Genomic DNA, 12,075 nt, shown 5'->3' with positions numbered 1-12,075 from the left:
AGTCCTAGATTCAAATCTGGCTTCAGTGATCCTGGGAAAGTCTCTGAACCCCCATTACCTACCCCTTTCCACTCTTTTGCCTTGGAACCAATACACAGTATTGATTCTAAGATGGAAAGTAAGAATTTAAAAAAAAAAACAACCATCTCACCTCAGTATTTGTATCCCTGGTGCTTGGCGCATAAAAGGGGCTTAATAAATTCTTGTTGATTGGTTGATCTCAGGTGTGCCATCTGGATCTAAAGAAAGTAAGGCTACATTTCACATACCAGCCCTTCAGGAATGAGAGGTACTGAGGTGGCTTAGTGGATAGAGTACAGAACTTGGAACCAAGAGCACTTCAGTCCTCCCTTAGACACCTAGGAGCTCTGTGATGCTGAGAAAGTCACTTACCTTACCTGCCTCACCTGTAAAATGGGAAAAAAAATATCTCCTACTTCCCAGGATTGTTGTGAGGATCAAATGAAAATTATAAAAAGTGCCATTTGAACTTAATAATAAGGATATGTGTGTTTGGAGAGGGGGAGAAAAGATTTGGCCACAGATTGGATATGAAGGTGATAAAGAGTGAGGAGTGAAGGAGGAAAAAGGCCCTAAGTAGAGCAATTGGAAGAAGATTAGATTTGAGAGGAAGGATCAAGAGTTCTGTCTGACTTGCAATGGCTCTTGAAAATCCAAGTGGAGATTTCCAGGAGACAGTGGGTAATGAAGGACTGGGGCTTAAGGAGAGATAAAGGCTAGAAAAAGTTAGACAGAGAGACAGATAGATATAGACAGACAGATGGATGGACAGATAGGATGGATGGATGGATGGATGGATGGACAGGCAAGTAAGTAGGCCAATAGTTGATAGAGACTGACCATTTATTAAGGGCTTAGGATGTACCAAACACTGTCATCTGAATATAATTGATAATTGAAGCCATAGAAAGTGAGAAAGTCAGAGAGAGGGACAGACAGACTATATGTGTGTATATATCTGTGTGTACCTATACATACTTACAAGCATATGTATTATCTCCCATGATAGAAGTTATGCTTCTTAAACACAGAAACTTCCATTTTTGCCTTTGCATCCCAGAGCCCATCAAACTGTAAGATACATAGTGGGTGTTTATTGATTAAAAAGCTTGTTGATATTGATTTCCTCAAACATCTGCAGTCACTCCCAAGAGAAAGCATCGCGTGTCTGAATGCCCCAATTCCCATCTTCCCAACCACTGGTCCATATCACCCAGGTAGAACACACCCCTGAGTTGCTTCTCTGCTTCCTCTGGTACCCAAGAGTCCTATAAATATCAGGACTAGGAACTTAGGGTTGCCAAATTGTGGTAGAATGACTGTACTTGATTTGAGATTGCTGGGGTACAGGGAATACAGGAGAATCATTTTTTTGCAAATTTAGTTGTTATAATTATTATATCCTGTAACCTATTGTTTTACATATTCACAAATAAGAGGAAAAGGACCCAAGGAGTTAATGATTTATGATCCTAAAATGGAGAAACAATTAGAGTCATCCTCATTATCATAATAGCTAACATTTATATAGCACCTACTATGTGCTGTTGTAGGTAAACTTATAAAAAATAGATTTAAGTGTAGACATAAAGATTGCCAAGCAGGGTGGCATTAGCTAAACATTCTGGAAGCCTTGGAACTCTGCAGGTGAGACTCAAGGATCTGAGTCTGTTGCTGCCACTGGAGAAGAAGTAGGTGTTTTCTACTCCTCAAAGACCGTCTCATCTACTGTGTGGCCTGGAGCTTGATTTGCAGTTGGAAAGTGGGCTTCTAAGTGTGGACAAAGACCCTTTTGAAATTACTGGATAAATTTGGAGCTAGGAAAGAACATGGGATATGGATTACTGAACCAAAGTTCAGGTCAGGTAGACCATATGAATAGGGAACTCAAGACTATGTTTGGGAAACTGTGCCAAAACTCATCTCAAATGGCCAGATATTCTTCCCATAGCTTTGTTTTACCTACATACTAGACCAAGAGCAGATCTGCATATATCATCATATGAGATGCTCTTTGGGCATGCTCCACTACAAGAAAAGACCTGTAAGGCTGTTTATGTATCACTGTTAGGAGGTGATTGCTAAATTGCTTCATATTTAAGTGCTTTACAGCAGAGGCTAAGAGAATTACTGGATGTGGGAGTATTAATTCAATCTGGTCCATTGCATTATTCTCTTCATAATTTTCAACCAGGTGATGTGGTCTATGTGAGAAATTTTGCCAAACATCAGCAACTGAACAAAGTTGGGTAGGTCCTTATACAGTTGTGTTAGTTTCACCATCTTCTGTAAAAGTATTAGGTAGAGATTCTTGGTATCATTGTTCTCATTAAATTAGCATATGGTATAGATAATGAAAATGTAGAAATTGTTACTAATGAAGAAGGAGAAGAGGAAGAAGAAGAAATTGTGTAAATTTGAGATCTTCAGTCAATTAGAGTCTGCAGTCGGAAAGTTCAGTAAAGAGAGGGCCATTCCAGTGGAAGAGGACAGTCAGATAGAAGAGGGCATGGATGAAGAGGATTCAAGCATCAAAGAATAATGGACATTGTACTAAGACTGATGAACTTATAAAATTGAACTGATAAAGACTCTTTTAAAGGAATTTCCAAAAGAAGAGGATTAATCATGGACTGAATGGTTTGAAAAGATATAGGTAATGTAAATAGTATCACTACATACTCATATACATCCAACATTGCACATAATACTATCAAGAACTTCGATGGAGAAAAGGAGAGAAGAGAAGATTTCCTCAAAGAATGAAACATCATAAGGAGAAAGGAGATCTGAAGGAGATCTGAAATTTTGGTAGATATCATACATCCAACAGTAACATATTGCAACACAATATAGCAAAGTAACAACATAAAAATACAAACATGTTAGGATTACATTGTATTCTTCATGGAATAAAACAATGTATAAATACTAATAGAGTTAGAATTAGTTATAGGAAAAGTAAGTACTAACAAAGTATAGTTAGTTACTAACAAAATTAGCCAGTTATTTAGTTAATATTTAGACTAATATACTAATAACATAGAGATAGTTTGGAATAGGTTAGTGTACTAGGGAATAGTATTAGATTAGATTAGAGGAAAAGATAAGATAAGGTACTAATGTATATTACAGTGCAAATACAACAAACATAACAAAATGCATTACATGAAGAACATATAACATACTACAGATCACATATCACAAAATAATGTAATTAGAAGTGTAAATAAGTGTAAATAGTGTGTGTATATTATAAATTGTATTATAGTGTAAATATTATATCTGTGCAAAGGGTACACACACGTATATTTGATGTTTATGTGTTATGTGTATATATGTATATCAAGCATGTATACATTGTGTATATGTTGTATGTATGTGTCATATATGTATATCTGTAAATTTTGTGAATTTGATACTAATTGAGTTACAAACATTTAAATGTAATTTGCATAAGTGAGTTTGATGTTTTTGTTGAAATTTTGATGTAAAAGCTTATGCAATGTTGTGTTAAATATGTATTTTTCCAAACTTGTTTGCATTTATTAGTTAGTAGAATGTTTCTGTATTAGTATAGGAGTTGCATTTGATATTTTTGTTTGAATTTTGTGTTGATATTTCATATTTGTTGTTTTTTGTTAATTTTGTTGGAAATTTTACTTTGTTCTTTGTTATTCTGTACTTGGAACTATGTAATTGTTCAATGTATTTTTCCCTTTACCTTTCCTTGTTAAGATCCCTAGAGTAGAGTAGAGTAAGGTAGTGTTAGATAGAATAGAGTTTGTGTAGGTTGTTTGTTATTTGGGGTTAGAATTTTAGTTTAGTCCATAGTGCACAAATACCAAAATATTGTGTAGAACACTATTTTGGCTTTGTGCAAAGGGGGGAACTGTTGTAGTCAAACTTATACAAAATAGATTTAAGTGTAGACAGAAAGATTGCCAATCAGGGTGGAATGAGCTGAACATTCTGGGAGCCTTGGAACTCTGCAGGTGAGACTCAAGGGTCTGAGTGTGTTGGTTGCTGCCACTAGAGAAGAAGCAGGTGTTTTCTATTCCTCAAGAACCATCCCATCTACTGTGTGGCCTAGAGCTTGGTTTGCAGTTGGAAGGTGGACTTCTAAGTATGGATGGCTCTTGTTTAGAGACCCTTTTGAAATTACTGGCTGGTTTTCATCTGGGACTCTCAAGACCTATTTGTCATCTCCAGATAATCTGATAATGACAGCTTAGTTGATAAGAAAATAACGGGACACAGGAGACGATCTTGCCTGTTAACTAATAGCTGCTTCTCCAAAGTGCCATTGAGTCACAAGTTTATTATATATGAAAATTCAAACTCCCTTTCACCCAAAAAGCACAGAGAGATTTTTTACAGCTTCGTAGACATTGCAATGAGTTTAGACAACACACGGAAACCTCAGAAACTTCAAGGTGAGGATAAGAACCAGGCTGGACCTTCAGCTGCATGATTATCAGCAAGCTAAGTATGAGAATACTTTTCTCCAGAGCAAAATGCCCCTGCTAAACTAAGATTTCGGCCTTGGCTACATTTCTGACCAAAGGGAAAGAATGTTAACCTGTTAGCTGCTGGTTTGCTAAGAGCTTAAAGGCCACCATACTTTTCAACAAGAAAGGGTGTGGATCACAAAAGGGGTCAAAAGAGGAGTCTCAGATTTCTATCTATTTGAGACTCTTTCTCTTATTAGCTTCCCACATGGGACCTTAGGACAACTGAGATCACCGCTGGAGAGACAAGGACCCAGGGAGTGAGACACCATCCTGTTTGAATCTAGTTAGTGATAGGGTTTTAGTGTAGTGATCCATTTCCCTTGTTTCTGGTCTATAGTTATCCCTAATTAAGGAATCCCTGTTTACTCATCTCCCTAACCTCTTTACTTTAATAAATTATTGTTTCCTGCTTATTGTCTGACCTCCTTAACCCTAGAAGTACCTTAGTTAAGTTATATAAGGTTTTATTGTAATTCCCCAGCTGCCTGGAGTCTGTCCCTGCTTAACTGATTTAACTGCCATTCTTCCATATAAGTGTTACTCATTTTCCAAGTCCTGTGTTTGTGGGTGTAAAGGTGATTCCCCATTGGTATTTTTTGTCAGTTATCCCTTGCCCAAGCAGACCTCCTTTTTCCACTTTCTCTAAACCCAGAAAACCCAGTGTTTTAATATTTACCCATAAGAGTGCCAAGCACCAAGTTAAGCACTTTTTTTAACAAATGTCATCTCATTTACACCTCACAACAACCTTGTGACATAGGTACTATTATTATTCTCATTTTATAGTTGAGGAAACTGAGTCAGACAGAGGTTATGTAACTTGCCCAGGGTCACAAGGTTAGTAACTGGCTGAGATCAGATTTGAACTCAGGTCTTCTTGACTCTAAGCCTTGCACTCTATCTACTACACTATCAGCTATGTCTGGATGACCAGAGCTATTTTAAACTCAACATGTCTAAAACTGAACTCATACTTCCCCATAAACCTTCCCTTCTTAACTTCACAGGTACTTCCATTCTTCTATTGTCTTGTGTTCATAATCTAACGATTATGCTAGATTCCTCATTATCCCTCATCCCCATGTCAAATCAGTTGCCAAATGCCTCACATTTCTCTCCTCAAGCTCCTTCTGTCCATTCACAACTACAAACTTAGTTTTGGAGTTCATTATCCCTGCCTAGAGTATTATAACAGCCTCCTAATTGGCTTCTGAGCCTCAAGTTCTCCACATTCTGGTATATGCAACATTATGCTACCAAAAACATTTTCCTTAGTGTACTTCGGACAACGTCACTTCCTACTAAACCAACATCAGTGCCTTGAAGATAAAAGATTAACTTCCCTGTTTAGATTTGAAAGCCCTACTGCATCTGATCCCAGCCTATCTTTCCAGCTTCACCATGTTCTGGACAAAGTGGTCTTCCCTCTGTTCTCATCTCTGGTCATCCCAGATGTCTAGAATACTCACAAAATTCTTCCCTTCTCTTTGAGATGCCACTCAGGCTCTATGGCCCTTCCTCATTATGTCCAAGTGCTAGCGCCCTTTTCCCCAAACTACCTTGTACTTAAGTGCTTTGATGTATTTGTATTTATTCACCTCCTATTTATACCATATATCATTTAGATGTATTCACCAACTTCTCTATTTGAATGTAAGCTCTTTCTAAGGAGGGACTGTCTTATTCTTTGTCCTTGCATCCTCAGAGCCTAGCAGAGTACCTGGCACATACTAGGCACTTAATTCATATTTATTGTTGGACTTGTTGATTAAAGAATCAAGAAGCTCTAGCTAGCCAATTCTGCCAATAAAAAATCTAGACCTGAGTTATCTCAAGAGACAAATGAAGGAAGGATGTTTTTGGAACACTCAAAAATTTGGATTGGTAAAGCAGCAACAAGAATCAGGAGTCTTGGACTCTCATCTGCATACTTTTAAACCCATTCACTGTGTGATCTTGGGCAAAACATGTAAATTCTCTGGGCTTTGGTGTCCCAGGTCTATAAAATGGCGGTATGGGCAAAGTATGGCTGAAATTATTTTTTTAGATTCTTCCTAAATTTTCTCTTTTCTATTTTTTACAATGTAACTGACATAAAACTTTGTAGGGGAGGGAATGGTTCCACACCTGTGATTTCATTAGTGTAGAGAACCCCTGGAACATATACTTCCTGGCAACCAATGAGTTTGGAATCTCATCAATGGCTACAATACTTGAGGAATCACTCTAAAAGGTGGACAGGTGGAGTTTCATTAGGCATAAGTGGCTCAAAGATCTGAACCATAACATGTTCCCAAAAAAATCTGACAATCACTGTCTTAGAGAATTTGTCTAGTGTGATAAAAGGTTAAAGGACTTGACCAAGATCAAGAAACTAATGTCAGAGACAGGCCTATAAGTTGGACCTTCCTTACTCAAAGGCCAGTCCTCTATCCATTATATCATACTGAATCCCAGGTTTAATTTATGGGCAAAAAAATCAGACTTTCATGAAATCAGTCTAACACAATATGTTGTCTGGTTCATAATCCTATCAATTTGCATTATGAGACTAGGTTTATAGCTGAAGTTCTTAACAATAACCTGTCATGGGCTCTTTCTAAGGATATTTTTTTAAATCTATAAAATAGAATACATAGGATTGCAAAGGAAAACAATGACATTGAAAAAGTTATCAGTATATTTATAAAGACAAATTCACAGAGTCCTAGCTTAAACTCCTAGTTTATGGCATTGAATTATAGTATTAAATTACTCTAAGAATTGGAAATTATTGAAATATTTTTATACTATCAAATTTCAATATCTATTGAAATATTGCTATGGGTAGCCTCCATTTAACATTTTAATGTTTATAAAATTTATATAGACCTTCAAGGACTTCACGTGTTGCCTCAGACAGTTGACTGGTCATCATTCCCTCCCCAACAATATTTATTAACACTTGGGTTCAAAAACAAAGAAGATGGAAAATTTTTGGAAAAAATGTCAAGTAGGAAGCTGCCCACATTTACAGGTAAGTCAATTAGCATTTGGATTTTCATCTAATATTATTCTGACATATTCTTGGTTGTCTACTCTGTTGATTGATAGCAATGAGATTTTAATTCCAAGTCAGCTTTCTCCTAATATCCAATATGGCCCTAGACTTCCATTCCCTTTTTTAATCCTCTATTCTAATCTCGACACAGGACATTGTAGGAATTTGTGGCAATATCAATACATATTTTTAAAATAGTATAATATACTTAGTAGAGGGCTAGACTTTAAATCAAGAAGACCTGAGTTCAAATCCCAGGCCTGAGATGACCTGTGACTAAGAGTCATTTGGCAGGTCACAACTTCTTTGGACCTCACTTTCATCATCTGCAAAATGGAAATCAAAATAGTACAGATCTTACAGGGAATTTTGTGAGTAAGTAAGAAGATGGACAATGTGTATTTTGTAAACCTTAAAACCCTATATATGTCTGCCTTGATTATACATAGGATCATGGATTTGGAGTTAGAAGGGACTAGGACATCTCTCTCAGAACAGCAATGATTAATATTCTAAGTTGATGTTTTAAAGTAATTTTAAGAGGGGGAATCTCAGACTCCAAAAATAATAATTTCTTGTTGTTCAATCATGTCCAACTCTTCATGTTCCCATAAACCAAAGCTGTCCATGGGATTTTCTTGGCAAAGATACTGGCATGATTTGCTATTTCCTTCTCCACTGGATCCATTGGATCCTTTTGTCAGCCAGAGGTTAAGTGACTGCCCACGGTCACATAGCTAGGAAGCATCTGAGGCTGGATTTGAATTTGGGTTCTTGACTTCAAGCCCAGTGCTCTATCCACTGAGCTACCAGCTATCTCATTATTAATAACTGCTACTATTATATAACACTCTATTTTTGCAAAGCACTTCACAGATATTATCTCACTTTAATCTCCCAACAACCTTAGGAAGTAGGTGCTGTTAGCATCCCTATTTTACAGATGCAGAAACTGAAGAGGGTAAGTTACATTCCCAAGGTCACATACTTAATAGTGTCTGAGGCATAATTTGAATTCTGGTCTTCCTAACTCCAAATCTGGGGATCTATCCACTGCTTCACCTGGTTGCTTATGGACTCCAATATTGAGAGGAAGAATTTGGCCTCTTACTCCTCCTTTACTTCTGGAATTTGGGACTAGAAGGAGGCTAAGAAACCATCAAGTTCAACTCCCTTATTTTACAGATGAGGAAACTGAGGCCAATCAGAGTGAAGTATCTTGCCCATGGGTCCACAAGTTTTAAATGGCAAGGTCTTGGGATGCTAAACCAGGTCTTGCCCTTATATCACAAGTCTATGACTTATTGGGTTTTGTATCCCAAAAGACATAAGTGAACAAGGAAACATGGAGGGACATTGGAAGTCATTGATTTACCTATTTGAATAATATCTGGAAAGAACAAGACACATTTATAATAACCTTTTCCCCAAACCCACTAAAAGCCAATTCCCCGCTGAGTGGTGCCTGCTATATAACTGTCTGTTAGATCTTTCAGTCATGGCAGGTGTGGGGTAGGGAAGGGGCCCAAACACATAAAAATGGCAGTTCTCCAAAGGACAACATCTCCTTTAGCTCTCTCCTCACCACTCTCCCACTGCCACGCACAGGGAGCAGGAATGTGATGGGGTTGGCTAGTAAAGATTTCATATCTATTAATATTAAGGTATTTTTTATAGCCTGGTAAAAGGAAAGAGAGTACTTTGAAATTGAAGGAATAGAAAACAGCATAAAAGTTTATTGTTACAATTTTTAGAGCACAAAACCCCCTTCAGCCCGTTGACCAGGGAAGACGCAGCGAGACACATGGAAACCATGGGCAAGAGGATCCTGCCAATACTGGATGTCATCCGAAGCACTAAATTAAATGTAGGTATAGGAGTGAGTTTTCTCAGAGTCCAAATGCAAAAGAGTAGAAAGCCCCTAGATAGAAGAAAGATGTATGGTGTGTTATGAGAGTGGATTTCAGAAGCCTTTCCCCACAAATCCCATTTATTAAACAAAGCCGGTTTTAGCTAATGATTTTATTTATTTTACATTTTAAAAGATTACAACTGCTATGCTTCGAAGTCTCTAACATTTATTACATTAGCTGAAAGCTTAGGGAGCCTTTCCTTTGGTGCTTTCCTCCAATCTAATCCCAGATTGCCATGAATTTCTCATTTCAAACCAATAACAAAATTTTAGCAAGCACAATGTTTTCACTGTTTCATTTATCGGTCTATTACAACCTAACCATCTCGTTACCTGCATGGGGAATTAGATGGCTTCTCAGGCCAATGCCTCCATACTGCCCTGATGGATTGGAGGCCACTTTTAAAACTTGGCAATTTATCTTTATACATCCTGAAAGTAAATTATCTAATCCCGCTTTGTGATCAAGGGAAATAGATGCTGGGTTTCTTTAGTGGTTGGCTTGCTTTTATTTTTTTTTAAGCAACCCTAAAACACAAAGAAAGTCAGCATGCCATAATGGATAGTGAAAAAGACCTGGGTGTGAATTCTACTCTGGTCATCTGATAACTGTGTGACCTTTGAATGATCATATCACTTCTCTGTAAAAGGATGAGGTCAGACCTAATCACCTGTGAAATCCCTTTCACCTCTAAATCTATGATCTTATGAAAATAATCTGGATTATTTAGCAATTTTTAAACATTTCACTGAGAGGTCATCAAAGAAGTATCTCATTCACACATCCTAAAACCTACTGATTTCCCCTCTTTCAAGAGTCTGATGGATGAATGAGTCAGAATTTATTTCTTGGGACTATTGTATTCAGTCCCAAATTTGATGTTCTTGCCTTGTAAGGGAACTGTCACCTTGCTCCTTTTCTGTCTTTCAAAGTTATCTTCACAAATTTCCTTCACCAGAAGTTCTCATCACCCAGTCACCAACCTTCTGGTCCCAAACATCTCCAGTCCTGTTACTCCCCAGATGCTGGGTACCCTGTGAGTTACAGGTTCAGATTCTGACAGCCTGGCTAGTAGGACTTAGCAGAGAGGTCTGAGAACAGAGAACCACCTCCATGCCACAGTGAAGCATCAGAATGGAATTTTGAGAGTAACCCAAAACTTATCTTCTGAATCAGATCATCTCTTCTTCCTAATTACATCTTCAGGGTTTTGAAAAAGTCCCAAGCCCTCTAGTCTTTTCATTTTAAGTTAAATAACATAAGGTCAGGATACATTAGTAACAGAGTCCTCCCACCCAATATATCTGGTTCTGCTCCCTCATCTAGTTTCATGAATTTTCCAAGAAGCCTCAGCATCTTTTTTCAGTTACCCCTATAGAAACACTGTCTTGGGCACAACCAAACTATTCTCCTTACTGTTCCTCCATTTCCCATCTCTACACCTATGTACAGGCTGATCCTCATTCCTGAAATGGTCTTTATCTTTACTTCTGCCTTTTCAATTTCCTTTTTGCTAAGGGCTCAATCTTAGGACCACCTTCTTTCCTGATTCTATTGCTTCCCCCTCCAAAAAATAACTACCTTATATTAATTTTGTGCATAGTGTACCTCATCCCACAGAATGGGAAATCTTTGTGCCTCCAGCATATAACACATTTAATAGTTAAGGAAACTGAGGCAAACAGTGGTTAAGTGACTTATTCAGGGTCACATTACATATCTGAAGCTAGATTTGAACTCAAGTCTTTCTGACTCCAGGACCAATACTCTATCCAGTATGCCATCAGGTGCCAGAAGAACTCTGACATTTTTTTTAAATGGTGCCATATGTCATTGTGCAATCAATTAAGAAGCACAACTATAATAGAATTGACATGGTCTTTAGTTTCGCCTTAATACCCAAGTCCTCAATGGATTGATCCTCAATCATGCTTTGCTGACCCAATGTAGAATTCCCTTTCTGTGAAAAACTGTTCCTGGAAGATTCCATAGGATCACAAATTCAGAGGTGAAAGGAGCCACAAGGACCATGTAGTCTAACTCTCTCATTTTACAAATGAGGAAACTGAGGCCAAAGGAGATTCTGACTTGTCAAAGGTCACATAGCTAGGAAAAGAGTTGAGACTTGAGCCTTTAACTCTAGAGACCATGCTCCTTCCATTGTGCCACATCATCTGAAGAATTTCCCAGAGATGTCCATCCTTTAAGCAGATCTGGGATATCTTGAACACTGATGTTTCCTCCACCAGTGCATCTTATAACCCTTACTTGGAACCTTCTCATCCTATTGGATTCTTGGTCATATCACCTCTACTGAGTGAAGACCTATTTTTCCTTTTCTTTCTAGATATCCTGGGCTCCAAAGCAGTTTCTAGGTGGTCCATCTGCTCTCTCTTCTTCTAATTACCTAAACTAGCCTGCTTCCTTTTCCAGTCATCCATTTCCATTTATATTGCTTGCTTTCCTTGTTGTGTTGAGGTCATTATTAGGAATGTGCTGAATCCCACTGGTGCCCACCATGAGTTAATGTAAAATAAAATGCTTTGTAAACCGGAGAAAGGCTAATTATTAGTATTGGTGGTGGTGG

The 12,075-nt window shown here is 37.8% G+C and overlaps 1 protein-coding gene across 1 annotated transcript in view; it reads left to right on the top strand.

The window, feature by feature from the left end:
* Positions 1 to 12,075, top strand: part of SPATA16 (spermatogenesis associated 16) — a 285,343-nt gene that overhangs the window by 225,426 nt on the left and 47,842 nt on the right. The window contains exons 6-7 of the mRNA XM_044667756.1: positions 7,405 to 7,551; positions 9,330 to 9,442. Coding sequence (XP_044523691.1) covers positions 7,405 to 7,551; positions 9,330 to 9,442 — 260 coding nt within the window. The remainder of the gene's footprint in view (positions 1 to 7,404; positions 7,552 to 9,329; positions 9,443 to 12,075) is intronic.

This window comes from Gracilinanus agilis, chromosome 3, assembly GCF_016433145.1.
Source record: "Gracilinanus agilis isolate LMUSP501 chromosome 3, AgileGrace, whole genome shotgun sequence".
In the NCBI taxonomy this organism is placed as follows: domain Eukaryota; kingdom Metazoa; phylum Chordata; class Mammalia; order Didelphimorphia; family Didelphidae; genus Gracilinanus; species Gracilinanus agilis.
The sequence above is the reverse complement of the archived record's forward strand: the minus strand, read 5'-3'. Positions and strand labels throughout refer to the sequence as shown.